Below are 27,982 nucleotides of genomic sequence, written 5' to 3'. Positions count from 1 at the left end.
GCTCCGCAACCAACCCTCATACATTTCCAGGCTTGGCGATTGGGGACCCCCGAAAGGCTGCTTCTCCTCCTCCTGCGCCATGCCGGCGGGCTCCCCGCTTCGAGACCTGGCCTGCTGGGCGCTGCTGTGCTGGGCGCTGTGCGGGGACCGCCTGGCGCGCGGCTACGTGGTGGTCAGCTCGGTCTCGTGGCCGGAGGAGGAAGAGCTGGACAGCGCCTCGGCCGAGGAGGAGGACGACGGGGAAGGGGCCAGCCCGGCGCTGCTCGGCCAGCCCGGCCGCCTCTGGAAGCGGAGCCACCCGGCCTCGGTCTACAAGCACGAAGGCCAGCGGGAGGCAGGCGGGGAAGGGGCCAAGCGGCGCGCCTCGGCCTCGGCCTCGCCCTCCCGCATGTTCTCCTACCGGAGAGAGGGGGCGGCGCCTCCCGGGGAAAGGGCCGGCAAGGCGGCCAGGGAGCGCCTCCTCGCCGCCACCTGGGGCTTCCTGGCCGCCGCCTCCGCCCACCAGAAGGTACCAGCCTCTGCTCCAGGGCTCGGGCGGTGGGGGAGCCTTAGGGACGCACCGCTTGCAGGAGCCCATCTCTCCTTCTAGGGGAGCATCCCGGCATGGGCCAACTTGGGCCCCCCGGGTGTTTTGGACTTCAACTCCCACCATTCCTGACAGCCTCAGGCTCCTTCCTCCCCCCCCCCCCAGCCGCTTAAGAACAGACCTCACAACCTTTGAGGATGCCTGCCATAGATGCAGGCAAAACATCAGGAGAGAATGCTTCTAGAACATGGCCATACAGTCTGGAAAACTCACAGCAACCCAGTGATTCCGGCCATGAAAGCCTTCAACAAAACCTTATTCCTTTGTAAAAGCGCTTTACATTTATTCCTTCTGCATGTGTGTAGTGCTGCCTTCAAGCCTATGCATTGTTTTGCCAGTTCTTTCCTCTAACTAACATGTAGCTCATCACCCTTGATTTTCGTTGGCAGTCTCCCATCTGTGTGCCAACCAGGGCTGCCCCTGCTTAGCTCCCAAGAGAAGGCAGCATCTGGTGCCTTATAGGGTGTGTTTAGCTCTGTATAAAAGTGTGGCCTTTGCTAATCGAGGGAAGATGCTGTGGGAGAGGAGGGTTGTTGCCAGCCTCTTCTCAGGCGCTGTTGGCAAATGTTGCTTTTCTCTGTTCATGAAATCAACTGATACTAGTTGCAGGAATGGCACTGTTAAATGCCACTGATTAATTATAGCACTATCCCCAACTGATGCTTCTCTTTAGGACTGAGGTTCCTGCTTCTTCTTGAAGAAAGGGGATGCTGGTGATTTAATATCTTTTAACAGTATTTGTAGTGTGGCTCTTATAGCCATGTGCCCAGAAGAGGATGTTACTTACTTTCTAGGAAATGCACAAATGGAATTGGGGTTTTGTATTTCAAAAGTCACAATTTCTTTGGGGTTTTTTTTTTTCATGTCAGGAGCAACTTGAGAAACTGCAAGTTGCTTCTGGTGTGAGAGAACTGGCCATCTGCAAGGACATTGCCCAGGGGGTGCCCAGATGTTTTACCATCCTGTGGGAGGCTTCTCTCATGTCCCCACATTGGAAGCTGGAGCTGACAGATGGGAGCTCACCCCACTCCCTGGATTTGAACCACCGACCTTTCGGTCAGCAGTCCTGCGGGCACTAGGGTTTAATACATTGCGTCACTGGGGCTTCTTTGGTATCTCTCCCTTTTCTTCTTGGGTTTAAAAATGCAGTTTTAAAATTTGGGACCAAATTGCTACCAGATTTATAGGCGTATGTGACTGCCTTGATTTAAAAAACAGAAAGAGTTTTCCAAACCTTTGACATTTGCAGAAAGCAATGGGAATGGCTCCGATGTAAAGTGTGTTTGACAATTTGTGGTGATACTCTGAATTTCTTAGGGTTTTCTTAGGCAAGACATAACTCAGAGGTGGTTTTGCCAGTTCCTTCCTCAGAAATAGCCTACAGATCCTGGTAGTGTACAATTTTTTTCCTTTGGCTGCCATAACTAATAAGGGTTTTGTGTTATCAACATGAAGTTGCTTCTGCTGTTTTGTGCCTTTTGAGCTGATCCCAACTTATAGTGACCCTGTTTTAGGGTTTTCTTGGGAAGATTTATTCACAGATTTAGCATTCCCTTCTTCTAAAGCATAGTACCCAAGCCATTCAGTGGGTTTCCGTGGTTGACTTAGGATTGGAACCTTGATCTTTTAGAGTCCTAGGACTTCATCATATGCAGACTTCCACTTGTTTCTAAACACTTTGAAATTGGAGTCCCACTGAGGCCATCAAACTGTTGCACTCTAGCCTTGAGACACCTTTTCACCCAGCACCACATCAAAGTCCAGCAATACTAACTACACCAGTTTATTAAGAAAAGCATGTACAAAAGGGGAAAGGGACATTTCCCCAAAAAAGTAGAAAAGGAGCTATAAAATAGCAGTAGTCCATATACAAAAGAGTAGTCCCATATACCGTGTTTCCCCGAAAATAAGACAGTGTCTTATATTAATTTTGCTCCCAAAGATGTGCTAGGTCTTATTTTTAGGGGATGTCTTATTTTTCCATGGAGAAGAATTCACATTTATTGTTGAACAAAAAAATGAACATTTATTATATACTGTACAGTAGTTGTCACCACAAACCAGCATAACCAGACAAACTGTGAATCCTATCAAGAATTTCTTGTTACTACCACTATTTCCAAGTACAACAATCTATTGTACGTATATTTACCAATCCTGCATGCTCTGGTGTTCTGTTCAGCAGGCATGCTTCCAAACAAAAACTTTGCTAGGTCTTACTTTCAGGGGAGGCCTTATATTTAGCAGTTCAGCAAAACTTCTACTAGGTCTTATTTTTCGGGGATGTCTTATTTTTGGGGAAACAGGGTAGCAAGGTACATGAAATCAAGGAAGTCAAGATCACAGGCATAAATCCATAAGCATGAAAACAGGAACTTTGCCCAAAACAAAACTCTTTCAGAAACATAAGCAAACACAGGAGACTTGAATCATGAGTCTGAGAGCTGAAACAAGAACTTGAATCTATGGTAGTGTTGTCTGCTCTGGAGACACCAAGTAAACATCACTTAATTTAAGCCCAGGCCCAACCACGAAGCCATGAGATTATGCCTCACACACCTCGGTTTCAAGGACTTCTCACAGAGCCTTTCTGAATGCCTAATTTATCTATCCTTCACTCCCTCTGTGGAGCCCTGGTGGCGAAGTGTGTTAAAGCACTGAGCTGCTGAACATGCAGACTGAAAGGTCCAAGGTTCAAATCCTGGGAGCGGAGTGAGCACCAGCTGTTAGCTCCAGCTTCTGCCAACCTAGCAGTTCGAAAACATGCCAATGTGAGTAGATCAATAGATACCGCTCTGGCAAGAAGGTAATGGCGCTCCATGCAGTCATGCCGGCCACATGACCTTAGAGGTGTCTACGGACAACGCCAGCTCTCCAGCTTAGAAATGGAGATGAGCACCAACCCCCAGAGTCAGACATGACTGGACTTAATGTCAGGGGAAACCTTTACCTCACTCCCTCCGTGTGGAGACCTAATCTGATATTGTGGGAAAACTCCCCATCAGCTGACGTCCTTGGAGTCATCGTTTTCCAAAATCCATACTCTTCTCTTGGTGCATTTACAGTATTGAATGAATGCCCTTGCACCCCAATTTCAATGCCATGGCTCTATGCGATGGAGTCCTGGGAGTTATAGTTTCTCAAGGTCCATACTTTTCCCTTGATGCCTTTTTCAAGGTCCACACCTATCTCTGTGGAGAAAGGGAACAAGGGGGGGGGGGGGAGAGAGAGAGAGAGTCGCTGCTTTCCCTCCCTCCCGGTTTTCAACAATGAGCAGAGAGAGGGATGGTGGATGGGGCCAAATCTCTGCTGTATGAAGGCAACTGCAGTGAAAGAATACGGAAAGGAAACAGAGACATTTAACAGTGTGATAGAAGGCATGGTAAACATCAGTTTCATTAAAAAACGGCATAAGACTGAGCTCTTCTCTGCTTTCCTCTGCCACATACTTCCCTGCCTAATGTGATGAAGTGGTTATGTTTTACACATTTTTATTGTTAGATCCAATAATAATTGTTTGTAGTGAAAAGATTGGACATAGATTTGATAAATTAATATGGAACGTCCAGTGTAACAGTTTTCCTGCATTTTAGGGAAGTTCCAACTTGTGCGTTGGCACTTACCATGTCAGCTAGGAGCCCCCAGATGGCGTAGTGGACTAAGTGACTTGAAGGTTGGGTTGCTGACCTGAAAGCTGCCAGGTTCGAATCCCACCTGGGGAGAGTGTGGATGAGCTCCCTCTATCAGCTCCAGCTCCATGCGGGGACATGAGAGAAGCCTCCCACAAGGATGGTAAAAACATCAAAACATCTGGGCGTCCCCTGGGCAACGTCCTTGCAGACGGCCAATTCTCTCACTCCAGAAGCAACTCCGGTTGCTCCTGACATGAAAAAAAAAAAGTCAGCTAAACATGTGGCACAATCCCATGCACACTTCTCACTCAAAAAATCCAAACCATGCTATTCTTAATAATGTTTTCATTGTTTGTTTGTTTTTTGTTAAGACAAGTAAAATACAAATTGCATGCTTATGGCCAAATACAGATATATGGCATCCATCCACAGAGGGGCAGAAATCGCTTGTAGATCCCACGTGATAAAGTGGTTTAAATGTTGAATTAGTGGGTATTCAAACCATCACATTGTCACATTGTCTTAGCTGCATAGGAATGTCATGGCCTTTGAACACTTTATGCAAAAAAATGGCAGGGTTGCTATAGGTTGGAGTTTTCTTGAAGGCACTTCCTTGGTTGCAAAATAAATAAAAAATAAAATAAGTTGTAACCAACACAAATACAGTAGATTTGTTGAGACACGTTTTGTTCTCACTGTGTCAGTGTGTGTGTGTGCATATAGCCAGTACTGGAACTCACAGAGTGCATCTACACTGATGAAGTAATGCAGTTTGACACCACTTTTAACTGGCATGGCTCAATGCTGTGGGATTTATAATTTGGCAAGACACCAGCACAATGTCAGAGGAGGCTAAATATCTTGTAAAACTATAGCTCCCATGACTCCATGGCAGTTAAAGTGGTGTCAAACTGCATTGATTCTACAGCATAGATGTACCCATAGACATTCTTTACAGCTTTTCAGGTGACACTACTGTAAAATTATTTTCTTGTAGGTCTAGTTCTACAACAACATGAGATTCTTGGGGACTATAACATCTCATCTGTCTGGAGGAGGGTTAATGAAGCATGAATATTCACTTCCTTTGGGGTTTTGTTGCTCACAATACCGGTAGCTTGACAGCCCACACACAAGGGATCTACAACATCATGGTATGGTTTGTGGATTCTTTTGGGTCAGGGTAATTTGGATAATAGTGTGCTAACTGAAATATTACTATTGCAAGGGCAATTAGGCTTTTAATATGAACTTTATACTTCCTCTCCCTTGATTTTGAACATTCATACATTGATTTGAAGGTGAATTGCATGACATGATCATGTAGTGATTACATAATTTGAGTAGTGATGGCTCACTACATCATTTAATATCGATGGGAGATTATTATGTATGTTCTCGATTCATCTGTTGAAATCAGGCTTAAGGGATGCAATCCAGTGTGTGCCAGAAGTAAGTCAGTGATACTTTCTGAATAAACCAGCACACACAGGATCATGCTGAAAAGTGCTGGTCTTTTTCTCTTTTTAAAGACATAGTTATATTAGCCTTTTTTGGTATAAAAATATAAAGGAAGCTTGTGACACTAAGAATTATCTGATTTAGTTCTGCATTAGCCTTTTATGGACTGGAAGATGGAGTAGGGACAGTGACATCGAAAGAAGGCTATAGTTTACAAAAGCTTATGATGAAATAAATTTGTTAGGGTTATAGGTGTCATTGTCTAGATTTTGTAACTTTAGAACAATGACCAAGATCCTGCAATGGGAAACATATTTTAATATTACACTTTAGTCTTCAAATCAGACACAGACAGGTTAGAAGGCAAAACCAGAGGTTTATTCTTAATAGCTAAATAGAATGTCAGTAGAGTCTGCACTCTCAAAGACTGACATACCCCAGCTGTGAACACATGGGTTTATTTGTGGTACATTTGACAGAAAGAAGACTGCTTCTGCTTCTGAACTAATCGGAGGCAAGGTGGAAAATTTAATGAACTATCATTTGTGGATTGGAAGTTTTGTGTCTGTTGTGAGTCATTCCCAGAAACTGGTTGTTTCTGGGTGGAATGCAGTTTGATGAGTATTGTTGAAGGCTTTCATGACCGGAATCACAGGGTTGCTGTGAGTTTTTCAGGCTGTATGGCTATGTTCCAGCAGCATACTTGCCTAATATTTTGCCTACATCTGTGGTTGGCATCTTCAGAGGTTCTGTTGGCAGTGAAGCAAGTGGAGTGTACATATATACTTGTGGATAGGTTTGATGGGTGGTTGATGGGTCCTGATGGTCCAGTGCCAGCTAGACAAAGGAGGTGGTGCCCTATGGACAAAAAGCATTTAAGGCGCAGTTACATATACAATGGAGGAATCACAGAGGGGGTCCGTATAGGTGCTATAGATCAGGCAACATTCCCAGGACTAGCCTAAATCACATCATGTCAGATAGTTAAAGGATATTGATTATGGTGATTTTATCTGGGTAAGGCTGAGGCAAGGGCCGAGTGAGTTCATGTTCTGGAGAATTTCCAAGGAATTTCATAGAAATGTTACTTTTTGGGGTGATTAAAAATTACCATGCAGTTGGCTATATTTTCCAATGGAGCCACATCTCATAATTCATATATTTATATAATTCATATTGTTGAGTGGGGTCTGATTTCTCAATAACAAAGACTTTTATATGTAATGGATGGGACCAGAGAGCAAAATAATTTTGTCTAGCTCTGCTACTTATTAGTGAGTTAACCAGGGGCCGGGCTGTGGCGCAGCTGTTGAGCAGCTGCCTTAAATCACTCTGACCATGAGGTCATGAGTTCGAGGCCAGCCCGTGGCGGGGTGAGCACCCGTCAATTAAAAATAAAAAAAAATAGCCCCTGCTCGTTGCTGACCTAGCAACCCGAAAGATAGTTGCATCTATCAAGTAGGAGATAAGGTACCACTTATAAAGTGGGGAGGCAAGATTAACTAATTTACGACCTGGAATGAGGAAGTGCCGTCAGTGTGGATGATGAAGCAGCTGCTCCCCCCTGTGGCCAGAATCGAACATCCCCTCAGAAGAAGGTTAACTTGCCTCTGCGTGTGTCTCTCAGTCTCTGTTTGATGTGTTTATGGGCATTGAATGTTTGCCCTATGCGTGTTATAATGTGATCCGCCCTGAGTCCCCTTCGGGGTGAGAAGGGCGGAATATAAATACTGTAAATAAATAAATAAATAAATTAACCATGAGCTTTAATGTTCTCAGTGAAATTGACAGAAATATAACCAGTGGTTATCTGGTGGGTTTTTTCCTTTTCTTTTATAGACAGTCTTTAAGTGTCTATAATATGTAGTAAGCATTGACAAAGCACCTACTCTGCTTCTGTGCACGTGACCATGAAAAAAGTAGGTTAGTTGATAACAGAAGTCATTAATAAAATATTCCCTATTATAAACAAGAAGACTGTAATTGCACCTGAAGTCTCCAATTACACTGAACTGTAAAGTCTCCCCTATTATGTTCTGTTTTCTCACAGGATTTTTCAGTAAAAGCCCTTCCTGGTTGTCCTCAGAGCAATTTGCTACATGTGTAGGCCAAGATCCCAAATCCAGCAAATTCAATTTACTCAATGGAACTTGCATAAGCGTTGACTTAACAGGTCCCTCTTGATTTAAAGTGTCTACTCTAATTGGATTTAGACTATAAGCTGGACAATCCCTACTAATATGAGAGCACAATCCTAAACCATGTTTAATGAAAGGAAACTTCCTTTCAGGGATACAGCTATAAAGTTGCATCATTATTCTAATTACGTTTATTTTGTACTTAATTTTTTTTGCCTTACAATGCAGTATAAATATGCAAAGATCCACTGCTATATATCTCGTATAGAAAATTATTACAGTAAGAGAATTATGCTTGTGCATATTTCAGAATTTTGCACATGTATGGCTGTGTGTATATATCTTGGTATTGAAACAATAGAAATTAGAACTTTAAATTTTTTTGTTTTGCATTCAGCTGCCTTGGATACTGTACATTGCTAAAGTGGGATATATAGCCTTTCATAACTATAATTTAAACTAACTTCCATTTCTTCTCCAGTGTAACACCATAGGAAATGGCAGTCGTTCAGAATTCTTATCTAGGGATTCCTAGCCCTTCATACATCTTGCTGCACTACATTTTATAATTTAGTATAATATGTATACTATATATGCAGACAATGAATATAGTTCACTGTACCTTAGCTTTGGAGTCTACAGTATTGTCCATTTATTATTATTATTATTTTCAATTGGAGGCGAGCTCTCCTTCTTCCCTCTCCAACTACCCAATCTGGAAGAATCAGACATCAAATTGCCTGCATTCCAAAGGGAGATATGCTACTTGTAACAAGTATATGTACCAGAAACTCACATGAGAGATTCATGTAAAAACAATACTAGTTAGGGGGCTTGTAGCACCTTTTAATCTGCCCAGTTTAACCCGAATAGGTGAGAAACCATAATAGGTGTTATGTCTGAGAGGGAGGCAGATACACTGTTTTGTTTGGGAAAACGGAAGTCACTCGTCACCTCAAAGCAAGCAGATTATATCTGTATTGATGCTTTACATTTCTGTACAAAACCATTGTCTCCTTTTAATTGTAATTTTTGGGAAACTTTTTCAGATCCAAGGAATCCCATTTGGGAATTGTTTATCTATCAGTGATGGTCCTACAGAAAACAGCACAGGAATTCCTTTCTTCTATATGACTCCAAAGGACAATACGGTAGCTGATTTAATGAAAAATGCCACTGCTTCATTAACGGTACCAGAGGCAGAAGGAGATTCTTGCAGGTACAAATGAGTATTTTCCAGTAGCCTTCCAATGTTATTTAGCATCTTTCGAGATCATCATTAAAAGACAAAACACCTGGGAACCCACAGGTTGAGAACCACTGAGTTAGACTGTCTGAGCTGAGCTAGAGAGTGTTTAAAGGACGGGCATTTCTCTACATACCTTAGAGACTGGATACCAGAAAACATTCTCCTGTATTGTTCAGTGGCACAATAGTGGCGGCGAGAATAATGTGTTAGTGCTCCTGCAGTCAATGTTCAATATTTGTTTGTTTGACATTTGTGAATTTGTTTAAAATTTCCTTTCCAGGAATCTTTGGGTCTCCAATGCAATTCTGTGTTCAATCTCTAGCTGGATGAACTAGAAAAGTGTTCTCTCAGGTTCTGTGCCCCCTGTAAATATGGGGGGGGGGGGGGTTGACTGTAATTTAGCCATGCACAAATCTCATTTGATACTGATATTTCAACTCAAAAGTATTTAATATTTTAACTCACAGCTTTGAAGTGTGGAGTGGGGAGGAGAAAGAGAAAACTCTTTATATTAAAATCAGTAGCAGCATGGTAAGGAGGTTAACAATGCCCTAAAGCATCAAGCCAAACATTGGGAGAAGCTTTTCAGCTTATGAACTTTGCTTTCAGCAGAGATTTAGTTTGACGTTGGTACCGCGCAGATTAGTAATGCTAATACATGCTTACTGGTTCATTTCCTTTAGAGTTGCATTTTGATTTGTGAGCTACCAAGGATGCACAGAAGGCATTTAATCATTCATTCTGAAATATAAGATGAAAGCAATGACTGCAGTGTTAATCTGTGAATGAAACCTTGTGTTCTGTGGTATTTTGGGTCATCGGGGGAATAAAAATACTTGGGATCATGCATTATTTCAAGCTGATTCACCTTTGAAACCTCAGAATAATGGTAGTCATTGTTAATTTTTCTCTGAAAGTCTTAAGTCTGAAAGAAACATTGAAAATTTGTATTTTGTGGAGACCAGCTCCAAAATACCTAAATCAGAATGGCCAATGGCCATTTTCAAAGCTCTGGTCTGAATCAAGAGGAGGTTAAATGAGAGTGTAGTAGACTAGTTGCACATGAATTGCTGCAAGGACTAGAACCAAAATTTCCACTTTCATGTTTCACAAGGCTCAATCAAGGGATTAACTTTCTTTGCTTCCCTGTAGCACAAAAACAACTTGTTGGAAGAGGGTGATGCAGGTATTTGAACTGGGACACTTAGCTCGCATGTAATTTTCAGGTGTAATCAAAATATGTGAAATTGTGTGTCTTGCATTCAAAGATCCAGAATGTTATTGGAATAATATTTTAAAAGATGTCTTGTAAGCCAAGATCCAGAATGTTTTGTGGATATTATTTTACAAGAGTAATGCATAAGATGCTACTTTATGAAAGTAACACATTATTTACTACCTCAAGTTAAACCTATTAGGTATGAATATGCTGCTTTTAATGTTATACGTATATTTATTTATTTATACTGTGTGTGTGTGTGTGTGTGTGTGTGTGTGTGTGTGTATATATATATATATCATTATAAATAGAAGCCAACATAGTGGTTTGAGCATTGAACTATGGCCCTTGATACCAGGGTGCAAATTGCCAGTCGAACATGTAACCCAACAACCTTAGGGAAGTCACAGTCTTTCTCAGCCTTAGGGCCCATCCATACAGGCCCATATCCTGGTAATAATGAATTAATTAAATACCCCATTAGATCCAGGCCTTCCTGAAAGGCCTGGGTCTAATGGAGTATTGGGCCTGTGGGAACTTACTACCAGATAGTTCCAGGACCAACCGGAGACCCCACAGCCATCTCACACCTTTTGGGCTCCTGCAGGATGGCACCCACCTCTCTCCCCAAGCCCCCCAAAACAACCCTTAAAATTGAAAAAAAACAGCCACCATTAACATACTCCTTCAGTCTCCCCCCCCCCTCCCCCGGTCACCTGGTGCATCATTTCTTCATACCAGGAGGACAGAAGAAGTACCTTAATGGTGGTTGGGTAAGTTTTTTAAAAAAAATTAAGTGTTGTTTTGGGGGGGGTTTCTGGATGGCTGTATGCCATTCTAGTAGTTACCAGGATGGCATGTAGGCTTGCTCAAATAATTCGATTTCCCCGTTACCCGTTATTAATTCGTTATTTTCGTTTGTTTTGAAGCAATATACGACCTTGATTGTTCACACGTCTGGATATTGCGGTTTCGAATCGCGAGAGGCCGTTTTTCGTTATGTCGTCGTTTTTTTCGTTAGGAAAAAAAAACTTTTGCAAATCACCCAAACTCCCACCATTCAGGCCCTTTCCTTTTGCCCCTCAGCAAAAGGGGCGTCACGGGCTCAGCCAATGGGAGGGGGCGAGGGGGAAGGAGGCCGAGGAGGAGGAGGAAGACGGAGGGGGGAAATGGCCGCCGCCTCGCCTCAGCTCAGGCCTGGTGTCTCTCTGTGAGGCGGGAAGGCGGCGGATGGAGCCGGGAATGGAGAGACCGAGAGAGACAGAGAGGGGCCCGGCGGTGAGGTTTTGACGTCTGTGCGAAGCTAGGCAAGTGGGGTTTATATATCTGTGGAAGGTCCAGGGTGGGAGAAAGAACTCTTGTCTGTGGGAGGCAAGTGTGAATGTTGCAATTGGTCACCTTGATTAGCATTGAATAGCCTTGCAGCTTCAAAGCCTGGCTGCTTCCTACCTGGGGGAATCCTTTGTTGGGAGGTATTAGCTGGCCCTGATTGTTTCCTGTCTGGAATTCCCATTTTCTGGGTGTTGTTCTTTTACTGTCCTGATTTTAGCTTTTCTGTAGCTAAAAATGCATATAAAATTGATTCTATAGGGAGGATAAATGATTGGATTTCAACTCCTACAGCTTGGCTTTCTCTGCCAATAATGGTACCCATCTTGGATATTGTAAGGGATTTATTATTATTATTATTATTATTATTATTATTATTATTATTATTAGACCTTGCTCCCAGGAAGGTGCCTTCGCTGTGGCTCCCAACTTATCTATCTATCTACCTTTCCACATATTCTCCACATTGTGTTTATGTGTATGTATATTATATATACATGAGCCCCGATGGCGAAGTGTGTTAAAGCACTGAGCTGCTGAACTTGCAGACCGAAAGGTCCCAGGTTCAAATCCCAGGAGCAGAGTGAGTGCCCGCTGTTAGCTCCAGCTTCTGCCAACCTAGCAGCTTGAAAACATGCCAATGTGAGTAGATCAATAGGTACCGCACTCCATGTAGTCATGCTGGCCACATGACCTTGGAGGTGTCTATGGACAACACTCGCTCTTGGACTTAGAAATGGAGATGAGCACCAACCCCCAGAGTCAGACATGACTGAACTTAACGTCAAGGGATACCTTTACCTTTACCTATACACACACACACACAAACACACACACACATATGCAGGGACTATATATATATACACAGTATATATCACACACACACCAATTTAACAAAGTTTCAGCCACAAAAACAAAGTTTCTGAAGTAGAACAATGACTTTCACAGTAAAGACAACCCAATTTAACAGGAAATAAGACTTTCAAACCAGGAACAGATTTCTGCAATTATTAAAAAATGGTTTATTATAAAAGCTATGAAAATTCGCCAAAAATCAGAGGATAAGGGAAACGTTCCAAATTTTGGTGAGCTATCAGTGTTAAATGTGTTCTACCACTGTACCAAGTTTGAAGAAGATCACTCAAAAAATGAGGGTGGGAGAGTCCTGTAAAGTCCTCTCCCTCTGTGCTGTTTTTGGGAATTGCGCATGCGCGTCCGCCATTAACGAATTAATTTAGAAAATAACGAATTTTCGTTAATTTCGAAATTTTTGGGGGGCAAAATTCGGAAATACCTTCAAAAACGAAACGCTGCCCCCCTCTACTTTTGCAACGAGTTTAGAATCAAATTTTTCGTGGATCGATCAAGCCTAGTAGCCACCCTGCCTTGGTAAGCCTGGGTTTTGCGTAGCTTGTGGGGACAAAAACCCACGCCAATGCAGGTTTTTAAAACCCGTTTTGGTGCGAGTTTCAACCTTATTTGGAAGCACCCTTAGAGAAAAGCAATGGCAAAACTCTTTAAACCAAATTGTGCCAAGAAAATCTTGTGATAGGCTTGCCTTAGGGCCATCCTAGGTCAAAAACAACTTGAAGATGCACAGCAGCAACAACAATAACAACTAAATAGGTTTTATAAGCCTAGGCAATAATTCAATTTTAGAAGGATAATGACATTGTTGAGGTTTATATTATTTTTGAAAGTAATACTTTGTGCCCCTGTTGCCCCTCAAAAATAATTTTACAGGAGTCATGTTATTTGTAACATGTTAGTGTCCTTTCAATGGGCAATTCATTATTGGGAAATCACAAATTCTCCTAGACTACAAGTCTCTGGCCTGCCTTATACTTGCCCACCTGTAGCTTATTTTGCCTTTCCTGAGGCATTGGTGCTTAACATGGCAGATTTTGAAACTGAGCATCCATTACTTCTGCTGAATAATTTTAGGAATAGAAAGCACTGTACTAAAAATGATTTCTTAAAGATCCATAGCCCCTTCAAATTTCCAGCATCACCTCGTCCTTCACTGAGAAATACAGCGATTGTGTGTTTGACCTTTTTAAAACATCAAATTGTACCAACAGAGGGACATATCCAGGGACCATTGACACTGATAGAGTCCCACACAAAAGTCTCTTGAGTTGCAGAAGTGTAAATTGTCTTGGAGTTGTTTCTTGACGACTCTGAATACCGTAATCAGATACAGACAGATAAAAAGGTTCAGTGAAACTCCAGTAGGTATTTAAAGGTTTGATGTTGGCAATACTCTTGGGTTGGTACATACTTTAATAAGCAGGTTGCCAGTGTATTGTTCTGAGTCATTCCTAAAACTGGGAACACATATGAAGGAAAGGCTACAAAGAAGTAGGTGGGAAACAAGAGCATTAATGAGCACATGCTTGCACAACTGGGCCTATTTTCATATTCTAGAATCCATTTGTACATATTATTTGAGAAATCTGAATTTGTGCTGCTTAAAATAAATAACAAGGCTCTTTTCTCTTCAAATTACAAATAATTCTCTTCCTTGCGGACATCCCAGCAATTTATGCAGAAAAAAAAGAAGTTTCTTCCCTGAGGAGTTTGCAAGTTAAAGTTCAACATGAGGAAGGGTTACCAAAATGCCATGTTCTTTTGTAGTTAGAAGTGAAAAAATGTTTGGCAGCCAATGATAAGTTTTAGTCTATAACATCTGCAAGATCAAAAGTTCACTACATGTTCTACATGTTCATTAGACTTTCATAATGTGTCCTAACTGATGGTGTCTGCTTAGGAGTGGTGATAGAACCTAATGATTTAAAATCAATTAAGTGAGAAATTAAGTTATAATTTTTCATTAAAATTGACAATTTATAAGTAAATTAATTGATTTAAGTTACACACAATAATGGGATCATAGAGTTGTTGATATCACAAGGGCCATTTAGGCCATCAGCCAATTACAATTTCAACATGAACAAGTCCATAATTGTTCTTAACTGAGCTATTACTTAAATTAGAAAGTATACTAAGGAGCCAATACAGCCCACATTTCTCATCTTGTTCTTTACCCGAAGGCTACTACTTCTGGATTTTTGAAAAATTGCTTTGTGCTTTTTTTTAGTCTCCCAGGGTTAGTCACAAGTTTCAAATTACTGCAGATGCAAATAGCAATATGAATCTTTGATTTTATTCATAATCAGAGTATGATGGATTTATAAATATCAAGGAAGAGAATTTCAATTAACAAGCAGTAAGCCCTACTTCTTTGTTTGCAGGTGGTTTTATTGTGGGTTCTGCACTGTGCACCCCATAGGAGCTGAATTTTGAAGCTCATAATGGCAGATGCTGAGGGGATGAGGTTATAAGGGATAGAATCATAGAATCATAGAGTTGGAAGAGACCTTGTGGGCCATCCAGTCCAATCCCCTGCCAAGAAGCATACAAATCGCATTCAAAGCACCCCCAACAGATGGCCATCCAGCTTCTGTTTAAAAGCCTCCAAAGAAGGAGCCTCCACCATACTCCAGACATGGAAGAGAGATTCACTGCTGAACAGCTCTCTCTCACACAGTTAGAAAGTTTTTCCTAATGTTCAGGTGGAATCGCCTTTCCTGTAGTTTGAAGCCAACTTCAAACTACATGACGTTATTCCGCATCCTAGTCTCCAGGGCAGCAGAAAATAAGCTTGCTCCCGCCTCCCTATGACTTTCCCTTGCATCTTGATACATGGCCCTCATCATGTTTCCTCTCAGCCTTCTCTTATATAGGCTAAACATGCCCATTCTTTCAGCCACTCCTCATAGGGATTGTTCTCCAGACCCTTGATCATTTTATTCCTCTTCTGGACACATTCCACGAAGAAAGCAAAAACAAGAGATAAAGTGGGAAAGAAATTGAGCTTTCAAAATTTTACATAGGTCCTTCATTCTCTCCCAAGTTCAAGACAAAGTAATATTGAGTAAAATTATGTATGGCATTTTCAACTTCATTCTGTAAAGGAATTATTTCACGGTTGTAACTTAAACAGCAGTTTTACATACATTTAAAATAATTTCTCCTCTTTTAAAATATTTTTATTGAATTAAAAAGAATACAGAAGCCAAAATAAAACAGCTAAAACAATATTAAAACAATCTCCAAGTCTACTCTTCCTCACTGTCTCCCCCACTCTTTTATCGCCTTCTTTTAAAAAAGATACAAATAAAATAAAAATACAAAAAAGATATTAAATTCATTAAAAGGCAACATTTGTTGTGGTTCAGGGCATAAAATCCCCACCTAAGTGGGAAAACATTACAACTAAACTATTTTTTTAAAAAAACCTACACAGCACACACTCCGTCTTTGATGCTGTTACTCTTTATTGATCTACTCCCTTTAAACAATCAAAGTTCTGCATCCATCAGAGAACATATTAATCAAATTTCCAAATGATCAAATCCACAACAGTCAAACCAATAAATGTGGATTAAGGTTCAATCTATTTGCACTCATCCAGTCCATTACAGCTGCCAGGCACCAGTTTAACAAGGGACAGCTTTTTGGAATTAGGTGGAAAGGAGTAATACTAATTGTGCTTAAATGAAACATCAGGACAGTGTTCCCTCACTATTTCGCGGTTCACTTTTTGCGGATTCGCTGTTTCGTGGTTTTTCAATAAACTCTAAAATAATATTATGAATCATTAAAAAATTACAATTTACAGCCTAAGGGAGGGAGGAAGGAGAAGCCAAAGGAAGAGAAAAGGAGCCCAAGCAGCAAAGAGAGGAGAAGGAGGCAATGTATCAACATACGATTGGTTGATAAAGTCTTAAAATAATGTGAAACTATGAGAAATAATGTATAAATATATAGCGCCCCTACTTCACGGATTTTCACTTATTACAGGAACCTAACCCTCGCGATAAGTGAGGGAACAGTGTATTGGCTACAATGCTCTGGGTTGACAGTTTTCAAAACAACTAAATGTTTCATCTGTGTTGCTTCTTCCTTGATAACTATGTGGCAAGTTGCAGGGGTTTATTAGAGCAATCTTGATGCACTCCCTGGTTTTTTCACAAGACCTTAGAAGGCATGCTCTTCCAGGATGTTGCAACTACTTTGGGTCTCATTTGCACGCCAGTTTTAATTTTAACCAAACACCACCTGACTGGATCCACATTTTATGAGAGTGGAAGCTTTGAAAATGAATGATGATTGGGTAGAGGAAGAGTAAAGTTGGAGTACACTGACAACAGCATCAAAATAGCTGTGAAAATCAGGGGCCATTATGAAGAAGTGGAACCCTTGGTATGTCAGTGGCAAGCCAAAATTTTCTTGTGTATCAGTTCAAGCCAATTTGTTTAATGAGGCTTTGAAAATATTTTAATAACAGTACTATGTTGAACAGTCATCATTAACTAGCCATTTGACTATTGCTATGTAAAGCATATTCATTTATCTAAGTTTATAATTATTAGGCTGCAGTCCTATTCACACTCACTGTGACATAGCACGATAGTGGCAAATTTTCAGTCTTTATAACTGCACTCCCAAAAAGAAGACATAAAATTAAGGCAGCTGAAGATCATTCTGTTTGGTTTTGTATTCAGTAGAAGTAAATATTTTGTAAAGTCTTAATTACTCAGCTGAGACTAAGCTACTTCCAAATGTTTTGATTTCTAATAGGGATTCCTATTGTGTATGATGTAAATACACGTCACTAGATCTCCCTTGCCCAGTCTCCCAGTACTGTGAAGATTGCAGCTGAACTCAAAAAGGATCAGAGAATCTTAAGGGAAGTGGTAGATTATATCATCATTTCTGCTAATTAAAAAACCAAGGAACTTAAATTAGTATTAAAGTATGATGAAGCCAGGGCCTGAGAGCTGAAGTGCTGGAACTTGTCAGTTCCAGCAGGTTAGATGATGGTATCTGCCACTTCCTAGTTGTGTATCCTATTAAAACATATTAACTTTTTACCAAATAAACATGCATTCAGCTGGAAGGTTTATTGAGTCAAATTGTTTTTACATTATCTCTTGGTAATTATATGTTAGCTATAAATGATTGCATGTAATAGAGACTATTAGGGCTATAAGGCCAGCATAGTGTAGTGATTGGAACATTTGAGTACAACTTTGAATCCTGCTCAACCACGGAAACCTATCAGATAACCTTTGGCAAGTCATGCTCTCAGTCTTAGAGGAAGGGAAGACAAATTGTCTGAACAAATAATGCCAAGAAAACTGTGATAGGTTCACTTGAGAATGTCATGAGTTGGAAACGACCTGAAGGCATACAATGACAGCAAAAAATATCCACCCAGAGCATGAATGACAAGTAAATGAATGACAAATAAAATCCAAATTTTTGTTCTGCTTATCCTGAATAATTGTGAATCACACAATATTGATGGTTGCATTTATTGAGAGTTCTGGAGAATAACATAGACCTCACAACCTCTGAGGATGCCTGCCATACATGTGGGCAAAACATAAGGAGAGAATGCTTCTGGCACAGTTTAGGAATCTCTATAGCACAGCGGTAGAAAATCATCAGCAATTTTTCATTCAGTTGTTAACAGTTGGTTCCTTAGGAGTCTCAGGTAGCACAGTTTCTGTTGGGCCCTCTTAAGCAACGCTGCTGTATGAGTTACCTAGGTCAAGTCCTGCAGTGATACCCAAGAACTTGAAACTGGCCACCCGCTCCACTTGGTCTTCATTTATGACTAAGGGCTGGATTTCTGGTCTGTTCTTTCTGTAGTCCACTATAAGTTCCTTGGTCTTATTGATGTTAAGAACCAAATTATTGGCCCTGCACCACGAGAGCAGCCAATCCACCTCATCCCAATAGGCAGACTCATCCCATTCAGAAATAAGCCCTACCACAGTTGTATCATCTGCGAATTCAATAATGATATTGCTATGGTGGATGGGGGTGCAATCATATGTGTACAAAGTATAAAGAAGAGGATTCAACACACAGCCCTGTGGCATCTCAGTGTCAAGAGTGAGAGCTGGTGAGGTATGATTACCTAATCTAACCCTCTGGGAATGTCCAGATAAGAAGTCCATAATCCAGGAACTGATTGAATATGACAATCCAACATCCATGAGTTTAGACACCAGTTTATGTGGAAGGATTATGTAAAACATGGAAGTAAAGTCTGCAAAGAGCATCCTCATAGTTCCCCTGCCGTTCTAGGTGGACATATTGACTCATTATGTGGTATTGTGTTTACTCATACCCAATTGGTGCCCGTATGACACACAAGCAATGCATGTCCTCTTATAGTAAACAAAAATTTGGATCTTTGTTTTGTAGACTGTCTTATAGATCTAAAACAGGAATACGAATCATGCAGTCCTCCAAATGTTAGTGCACTCTAACTCTCAGCATTCCTAATCATTGGGCAGTTGCTGGATAGAGCTGAAAGGAATTGAGGTTTAACATCATCTGGAGCCATCACTATGCTAAAAGTTAAAGTTCTGATGTTCAGTAAAGTAATATAAACATTCTTCTTTGCTTACAGAAAAACGATAGTTGATCCTGATGATCCACGATGCACAAGACTTATTCTTACAGGACAAATGGTTACTGTGCCTCCAGAAGAAATGGAATTTGCTAAGCAAGCGCTATTTTCTAGGTCCATATGAACCCACTTTTAGTGTGTGTGTGTGTGTGTAAGTGAGAAACACTAGACTGGAATTGGCTTTCTCAGATACCAGAATTTACCTTGGAAGAATATAGTATCAGCTGAAAACTACTGTTCCTTTTAGCCAGTGCTAAGCCCTTTAAAATCCTTTCCCTCAATGCTTCTTTATCATATTTAAATGAATAATTTTAAATAGGTTTTAAGATGGAATGGATAATACCCAGGATTTCTGTGGGCCAGTTTACAAGGGACCCCATATGTCATTAAGACAGTACTCCACATTCCTCTTATACTACAATAATCTTACTATTTTCATTTTGCCTCCAAGTGGCATAGTGCTGTGTCTGCTTGTGAAAATTTAGCAAGTAGGGTGTGTTACTGCTTAAAGTAATTCTGCTGGTTTTAAAACCAACTCTATTGCCAAAGAAATTAGGGACTGTTGGCTTTTATACCTATATTTATCATAAACCTGTTCGGTTACCTTTGTTCTTCCAGGTACCCAGTTATGAGAAAATGGCCTCGTAGTTATGAATGGTTCTTTATGAAAATGAACATTGAACATGTCTGGCTTCAGAACTGGTATGGAGAAATTGCAGCTGTTGGACTGGAGGAATACTTCAAAGCAATTCCCAGTAAAGCGTGACTGAACATTTAAATATGGAAATTTTGTTTCCTGTTTACTTTGAAAACAAGTTGCTTTATATGCTACGCTACCCAGTATTTATTTAACTGTAATTTTGTGCAAAGTATTAAAAATTGCCCCATCTTTCTGAATGGGAGTAAAACAACAGTATGCACCTTTTAATGTGAAAATGAACATCAAAAGCAGATCTGAAATTGCAGTAGATTTTATCATTTCAGGCTGAAGAAGAATCACTCCAAACACTGTAAGTGATCTAAGTAGGTTTGATTTTTTTTACAAACATTGACAGTATGATGATACTATGTATTAATAAACATTTCTGAATCAGGACAAAAACTGCAGTTCCACAGGAAAAGTTTGTCTTGTAAAGTTAAATGCTGTAATTTCCAACTTTTCCTAAGGGACATAATTGTCTCACAAAATGTGATGCTCTAAAATGGATCAAATGTGGTTCTGTCCCTCACATCTATATATATAAAAGAGTGATGGCATCACGGCAATTCACAAAACAACAAAAGTACAGGCCCCCCAACCTTAAAATTTGACAACACAACCCATCATCCACGCCTCAAGGTTGATACAACAAAAAGAAAAGAAAAATAAAGTCCTAATTAGAGGGAGAGCAATAATTGTTTTTATCCAATTGCTGCCAGTTTAGAGGGCTAATCTCTGCCCACTTGGTTGCCTAGCAACCAGCCAAGGGACAGCCAGGTTTCAGTTAGGGGACAGGCAGACTTAGGCTTCACTTAGATTTCTTCCACAGATTATCTAATTTGCACTGGATTATATGGCAGTGTAGACTCAAGTCCCTTCCACACAGCTATATAACCCATTTATAATCTTATATTATCTGCTTTGCACTGGATTATCTTGACTCCACACTGCCATATAATCCACTTCAGTGGGCATTTTATACAGCTGTGAAGAAGGGGCCTCATATCATCCAGTTCTAAGCAGAGAATATAAGATTATCAATATAGAGTAGAGTCTCACTTATCCAACGTAAACAGGCCGGCAGGATAAGTGAATATGTTGGATAATAAGAAGGGATTCAGGAAAAGCCAATTAAACATCAAATTAGGTAATCGTTATACAAATTAAGCACCAAAACATCATATTATACAACAAATTTGACAGAAAAAGTAGTTCCATGCGCAGTAATGCTATGTAGTATTTACAGTAGAGTCTCACTTATCCAACACTTGCTTATCCAACATTCTGGATTATCCAACGCATTTTTGTAGTCAATGCTTTCAATATATCGTGATATTTTGGTGCTAAATTCATAAATACAGTAATTTCTACATAGAATTACTGTGTATTGAACTACTTTTTCTTCCAAATTTGTTGTCTAACATGATGTTTTGGTCCTTAATTTTTGAAATCATAACTTAATTTGATGTTTAATAGGCTTATCCTTAATCCCTCCTTATTATCCAACATATTCGCTTATCCAACATTCTGCCGGCCCGTTTATGTTGGATAAGTGAGACTCTACTGTACTGTATTTACAAATTTACCACTAAAATATCACAATGAATTTAAAACACTGACTACAAAAACATTGATTATGAAAAGGCAGACTGCGTTGTATAAGCGAATGTTGGATAAGTTAGATTCTTCTTTAATATGAAATAATTACTGGGATAGAATAATGCAGAACAATATCATCTCTAAAACCAGGACAGTAAATAAACAGGGGAATTCCACACAGGAAACAATCGGGGCCAGCTAACACCTCCCAACAAAGTATTCCCATCATCAAAGTCTGGCAAATCCTGTTTTCTCAGGGCCAGACAGTAGAAACACATAAAATATCGCAAACAACACCACTCTGAAAACAAGGGAATTCCAAACAGGAAACAATCAGGGCCAGCTAACACCTCCCAACAAAAAATTCACTCAGGGAGGAAACAGCCAGGCTTTAAAGCTGCAAGGCCATTACATCCTAATCATTTTTCCTAATTGCAGCATTCATACTTGCCTCCAACAAACAAAAAAAACCTTTCAGAAATATTGTTTATTCACAACCTTTAGGAAATAATATCCCCTGATGGCGCAGCATGTTAAAGCGCTGAGCTGCTGAACTTCTGGACTGAAAGGCCGCAGGTTTGAATTGGGGGAGCAGAGAGAGCCCCCACTGTTAGCTCCAGCTTCTGCCAACCCAGAAGTTCAAAAACATGCAAATGTGAGTGCATCAATAGGTACTGCTCCGGCGGGAAGGTAACGCCGCTCCATGCAGTCATCCCACATGACCTTGGAGGAGTCTACGGACAACGCCGGCTCTTCGGCTTAGAAATGGAGATGAGCACCAACCCCCAGAGTCAGACATGACTGTACTTAATGTCAGGGGAAAACCTTTACCCTTTACCTTAACGACCACCAATTCCTCAATACTTTATTTCCCAGACCACCAGACTTCGCCACAGCAACGCGTGGCCGGGCACAGCTAGTTATATATAAAATAGAGCCCACGGTAGTGCAGTGGGTTAAACCTGACTGCTGGCCTGGAGGTTGGGTTGCTGACCTGAAGGTTGCCGGTTCGAATCCTGAGAGAGTGGGTTGAGCTTCCTCTGTCAGCTCCAGCTCCCCAAGTGAAGACAGAGAGAAGCCTCTCACAAGGATGGTAAAACATCAAACATCCAGGTGTCCCCTGAGCAATATCCTTGCAGATGGCCAATTCTCTCACACCAGAAGCGACTTGCAGTTTCTTAAGTTGCTCCTGACACACACAAAAATTATATTTTAAAGTTTATTGTCATGGCCATTCTTCTCCTGAAGAATGGCCATGCTTTTATTTCCATTTTCAACTGACTTTTTCTTTTCTTTTTCTACTTCTTTGTGGTTATATACAAAATTTAGACAAATTGGTTAACAAACTAATTTCAAAGAACTGGTTCATTGTCCTGACTTCTTCCAGTATTTTCCAGTTAATGTTTAACAGTTAAGCTTATGCATATAACACTGAACTAATAATCAGTGTTAAGATTAATCTCACTTCCTCTGTTGATAATTGAAATGCCTCTAAAACCATCCTTTTAGGAAGTTAAGGGATAATCAATATAAATTTGAAACCAAGGGATATAATAGTAACCCTATTTTTTAATATAAATATATATAAGCATATTTTTCTTCCAGCAGTAAATAAATCATTTAGTAAGTAGGTATTGCAACACCTATGTCATACCTAGAGCCAGAGGAATGTATGATAAATCTGTTTGTTTTCTTTTGTTCACTGACAGCCCTTTGAATATTTTTTTAAAAACACTTATGTCATATAGATGTTAGCAACAATAACATGAATTGTTTGGAACAATACTAAAATGTTGTAATTTAGCACAACAAATATGGGCTAAGCGGCCTTTGCTATATTCCTTTGGCATTTCTGTGTAAAGGAGTATCCAGTTTCATGTATTTTTATATTTTGTGAATCATAGTATAACTCCCATAAATAAAAGTCCTACAAAATATCCTAGCAACAAATGCCATTGTCTTTTATTAATGGATTTGGTATGTTCTAGGATTTAGTTAATGAACTTCAGCAAAACCTTTTGACACATCTATAAGAAGTGAGAAGGACCTAGATTTTGGGATGGCAGAATAAAAGGTTGAGGGGGAAAATCTGAGATGAAAACATTACTTGGTTAAAAGAAAAAGTATTTTTAAGTTTCGTGGAATGAGACATCTTGTGCCTTCTTGTGCAGAGTGTTCCTTTCTGATGCACAAGGGCAGCCAAATGGCTCCCAGATGTGTCTCCCCTCCCCAGCCACTAATGGGTTGCAGAGAGAGCTCAGACAGGCACCATCTAAATGCCATTTTATGCTTCTGAGGAAGGAAGAGCTGCATGGTGTAGGATAACAGTATCCATTTGGCACAGCCTATCAGGAACTGAGAACATAATGCACTTGGGTACCATTAGGATGCTGATGGGAAGAAGCACCACAATCAGTTTCTAGACCAGCAGTGTATGTATGTATGTATGTATGTATGTATGTATGTATTTATTTATTTATCTGTTTATGTTTTTTTCCTTTGCTTGCTTGTTTTATATCTTGCCTTTCTCTCAGATATGCTCTGCCAGGTCTCAAAAGATCTTTGTCTACATTTATCACTGGCTATGTAAATTGCAAAGAACATTACTAATAAAATGCTAAAAATACAAAAAATAGCAAATACCTAGAATCATAGAGACCACAAGGGCCATCCAGTCCAACCCTCTTTCATGCAGGAGCACACAATCAAAGCACCCCTGACAGATTGCCATACAGCCTCTGCTTAAACATTTCTAGTGTAGACTCATAATCCTGTCCAACACAGATAATGTGAATTATCTGCTTTGATAATCTGTTTTGCCGTATATGGCTGTGTAGATCCAGCCCCAAATTGGCACGGCACATCCTATAAATACAGCTAATGGCTTTGCAGCATATTATCAAAAATTGTGGTTGTTCCGACTCTTAGAGCGATGCTGGGAGGACTAAACCAATGCATTAGTGAGTCATCCCACCTCTTACGGCAGGTGCCTTTCCCAACATGAAATTAAAGGATTTCCTAGCCCTGTGTCTGAAAAGTGCTGCCCACTCCTGACTTGGGATTCGGAAGTGCTTGACATGTACCAGGGGATGGGACACCTGCCATGAGCTTCAATTAGGCCATCCACATCTTGAAGTTGCAATCTTCCCAGAAAAGCGCTAATCGCAAAGCCCTTTAACCTAGCCTTTTTCTTTCCCTTGTCAGTCTGAAGAAAACTGCAATTTATAGTTTGATTTCTATCTGCCTCATTCTATGATAAATTGTGGTTAGAAGCTTCAAGCATTAGCATTAGAAGAAATCAACACATGATGTATGTGGTATTTCCTACTGAGCATGAAACTATTTTGATATCAGCTAGCCATGTTGGTCAGAATCACAGTGCATCTCCCTATAAACAAATGGCACTCCTAATCAGGATTTTAGTGCATTAAATTTTGCAAAGGACTGTTTTTATTTGACTTGTTACGCCCATCACACACCTGCAGAAAAAAGATTGTAAAACTTTTCACTGATCTATGAAACAACACTTGGTTAACAGTATAATGTAATGCTTGTGTATGCTTTTATTTAACCAAAGAATGGTCGTTGTTTTAAAGATAATTTTCCTCATTGGACAAAAATTGCGTTTTTCATATTCTCTACTGACAATGCTTATCACAGATGTCTTGTAAATATAATAAAACATTGATTGAAAAATCCAGTCAGAATATTTTGTTGAATTCTTTTAACTGAAACATATGGAAAAAATAAGCAAGATTTGTCTTTTGAGAGGATCCAAGATCTAAGACTTTAAGCTCATGTGGGGAGATAGACACCTTCTACACTGCCATTTAAAATCCAGATTATCTGCTTTGAACTGGATTATATGACGCTGTAGAAGGGGCCATAGAGTCTTTCAGATAGGCTGGATTCTAGCCATAAAGTGCTTTAAAGGTCATGCCTAACATTTTTAATTCTACTTGGGAAATGACCAATACCTTGTAAAGATGGCATAGCAAGGACTTTGGTTTTCATTTTCAGTCAGTAGTCCAGTCATAACATTTTGAACCAACTAAAGTTTTTGAACCAACTAAAGGCAATTTCATATGTAATTTGTGGTGCAATGAGGCAGGTAGGAGGTAACCACAATATGTGTCACCATGGCAGATCAGCATGCAGGTTGTGAAACAATAAATTCCAAATTTTATTGTACTCTTAAAAGCAGATTTCAGCTGAAGAATTCTTTCAAGATTTACTACATCCTCCCCTCACCCCCTTATTAAGCAACCATGGACAAATATGTTGCAATAATGTAATGGTTATTTCTGTCTTTACACAAGCTCAAATTACCATGCAACAGCTCATCAGTTTTCTCTCTATAGAAAAACAAAAAGTAGCCATCAATGTGTCATGTCCCTGGTCTTAATTCCTGAGGCCCTTTCACGCAGCACAATTATAGCACTATGGCTCCACTTTGAGAAGCAAGGTTGCATCCTGGAAGTTCTCGTGTAGGTCTATGTCTGATAATTGTAATTTTGCTTCTGTAAGCTAAACCCCCAGGTATTCCATAGGAATCTTAATTTTGCAGTTGTGTAGTCTGAAAGTTGTGTAGTCATGAAGCTCAGTGGTTAGCTGTGGGTCGATTATTACTTTTTAACATAACCCACCTCACAGGGTTGTTTGATAAAGGAAAACGGGACGAGAATATAATGCATATGATTTTGAACAAATCTGATGATATGTCAGTGAGAATTTCTAGATCTACGGGAGAATCGGGAATATTGTTGTTCCATGTGTTGTTTGACTGCAACCACCATCATTGGTCACCACTAAATATGTTGGGTGGGTGACTGTTGCTTCCGCCAAAATCTTTGGGATTTGTGCGCCGTGTTAAGAAGAGTCTTTCAACAATGAAATGATACAGGGAGAGAAATGTAATGGTCAGATCAGAGGTTATCTTTACCATTTAGGAAGGAAGGGGAAAATAAACCTCAAAACCAGACACATCTAAGCAGCTTCCTCCTTAGTGATTAATGGATAATTCCTAAATCACAAATGTCCAAACCCTGCTTCACAAGGCTCTGATCTTGGTTTTTCTTCTCGTCGCATTCATGGATTCTGTATCCATCGATTCAACCATCCCCAGCTTGAAAATATAACTTCCCCAAAGAAATCCCAAAAGCAAACTTTGATTTTGTCACTTTATATAAAGACACCATTTTACTACACCACTATATATGATAATGAGCCCTGATTATGATGATGGTGATGATGATTATTATTATACCTATCTAAGGTAAAGGTAAAGGTTTTCCCCTGACATGAAGTCTGGTCATGTCCGACTTTGGGGGTTGGTGATCATCTCCATTTCTAAGCTCAGGAGCCGGCGTTGTCCGTAGACACCTTCAATATCATATGGCCGGCATGACTGCATGGAGCGGTTACCTTCCCACCGGATCGGCACCTATTGATCTACTCACATTGGCATGTTTTCGAACTGCTAGGTTGGCAGAAGCTGGAGCTAACAGCGAGAGCTCACCCCGCTCCCCAGATTCGGACCATCAACCTTTCGGTCAGCATACCTATCTATCTATATAATAGAGGGGCCACTTTATAAAATTATAGCATCAAGAATCCATTTCAGCTGCCATAGGTTTATCCTATGGAATCCTAGGGTCTGTAGTTTAGTGAGGCACGAGAGCTCTCGTCTTCCAGCATTTCTCTTTGAACTGCAAATCCCAAGAGTCCACAGGATGAAACCATAACAGTTAAGGTGGAATCATAACACTATAATGGGCCCTTGGCATCTGCTAGGGATTGGTTCCAGTATCTCTGTGGATGTTCAAGTCCCTTTACGGTGGGGGAGTAATATAGCTCTATACATTGGGCCTTGGGTATCGGCTGGGGTTGGTTTGAGGACCCTTGTGGATACCAAAATCCGTAGATGCTCAATTACTATATGTGTGATATAGTAAAATAGCTCTATACATTGGGCCTTTTATAGCCACAGGACCTCGTGGATATCAAAATCCTTGAAAGCGCAAGTATTATTAATATACAGAGGTATATTGTATACAGTGTTGTAGTAAAATAGTTCTAGACATTGGGTCTTCGGATATCCACTGAGGATTGGTTTTAGTGGATACCCAAATCCATGGATGTTCAAGCCCCATTATATACAAGGGTCCCTTATATAAAATGGAGAATATAGACTGTATATATACAGTGGGGGGGGGGGGAGTATTTAGTCAGATACCAATTGTACAAGTTCTACCAGTAAAAAAGATGAGAGAGGCCTGTAATTGACATCATAGGTAGACCTCAACTATGAGAGACAACATGAAAAAACCAATTCAGAAAATCACATTATCTGATTTTTCATGAATTTATTTGCAAATTGTGGTAGAAAATAAGTATTTGGTCAATAACAAATGTTCATCTCAATACTTTGTTATATATCCTTTATTGGCAATGACAGAAGTCAAACGTTTCCTGTAAGTCCTCACAAGGTTGGCACAATGTTCCTGGTATGTTGGCCCATTCGCCCATGCAGATGTCCTCGAGAGCAGTGATGTCTTGGGGCTGTCGCTGGGCAACA

General features: G+C 40.3%; 1 protein-coding gene across 2 annotated transcripts; it reads left to right on the top strand.

The window, feature by feature from the left end:
• On the top strand, positions 1-25,105 carry creg2 (cellular repressor of E1A stimulated genes 2). 2 transcript variants are annotated; one of them, XM_003227875.3, is made up of 4 exons: positions 5-508; positions 8,867-9,036; positions 19,107-19,220; positions 19,725-25,105. In XM_003227875.3, the coding sequence occupies exons 1-4, from the start codon at positions 80-82 to the stop codon at positions 19,870-19,872; spliced, it is 861 nt and encodes a 286-aa protein (XP_003227923.1). In that variant the 5' UTR covers positions 5-79; the 3' UTR covers positions 19,873-25,105. The 2 variants fall into 2 exon arrangements, with proteins under 2 accessions (XP_008119469.1, XP_003227923.1); XM_008121262.2 differs by lacking the exon at positions 19,107-19,220 and having other exon boundaries at positions 1-508.
• Positions 25,106-27,982: the final 2,877 nt, after the last annotated feature.

The sequence above is a fragment of the Anolis carolinensis genome, chromosome 3 (assembly GCF_035594765.1).
Source record: "Anolis carolinensis isolate JA03-04 chromosome 3, rAnoCar3.1.pri, whole genome shotgun sequence".
Classification (NCBI taxonomy): Eukaryota; Metazoa; Chordata; class Lepidosauria; order Squamata; family Dactyloidae; genus Anolis; species Anolis carolinensis.
This window is presented reverse-complemented; position numbering and strand designations above follow the sequence as displayed.

Bases quoted from the DNA above. Each gene is read 5' to 3' on its own strand.
- creg2 (XM_003227875.3), top strand. From the start codon at position 80: ATGCCGGCGGGCTCCCCGCTTCGAGACCTGGCCTGCTGGGCGCTGCTG. The intron at 509-8,866 runs GTACCAGCCTCT...AAACTTTTTCAG, and splicing joins CCGCCTCCGCCCACCAGAAG to ATCCAAGGAATCCCATTTGG. The intron at 9,037-19,106 runs GTACAAATGAGT...CTTTGCTTACAG, and splicing joins GCAGAAGGAGATTCTTGCAG to AAAAACGATAGTTGATCCTG.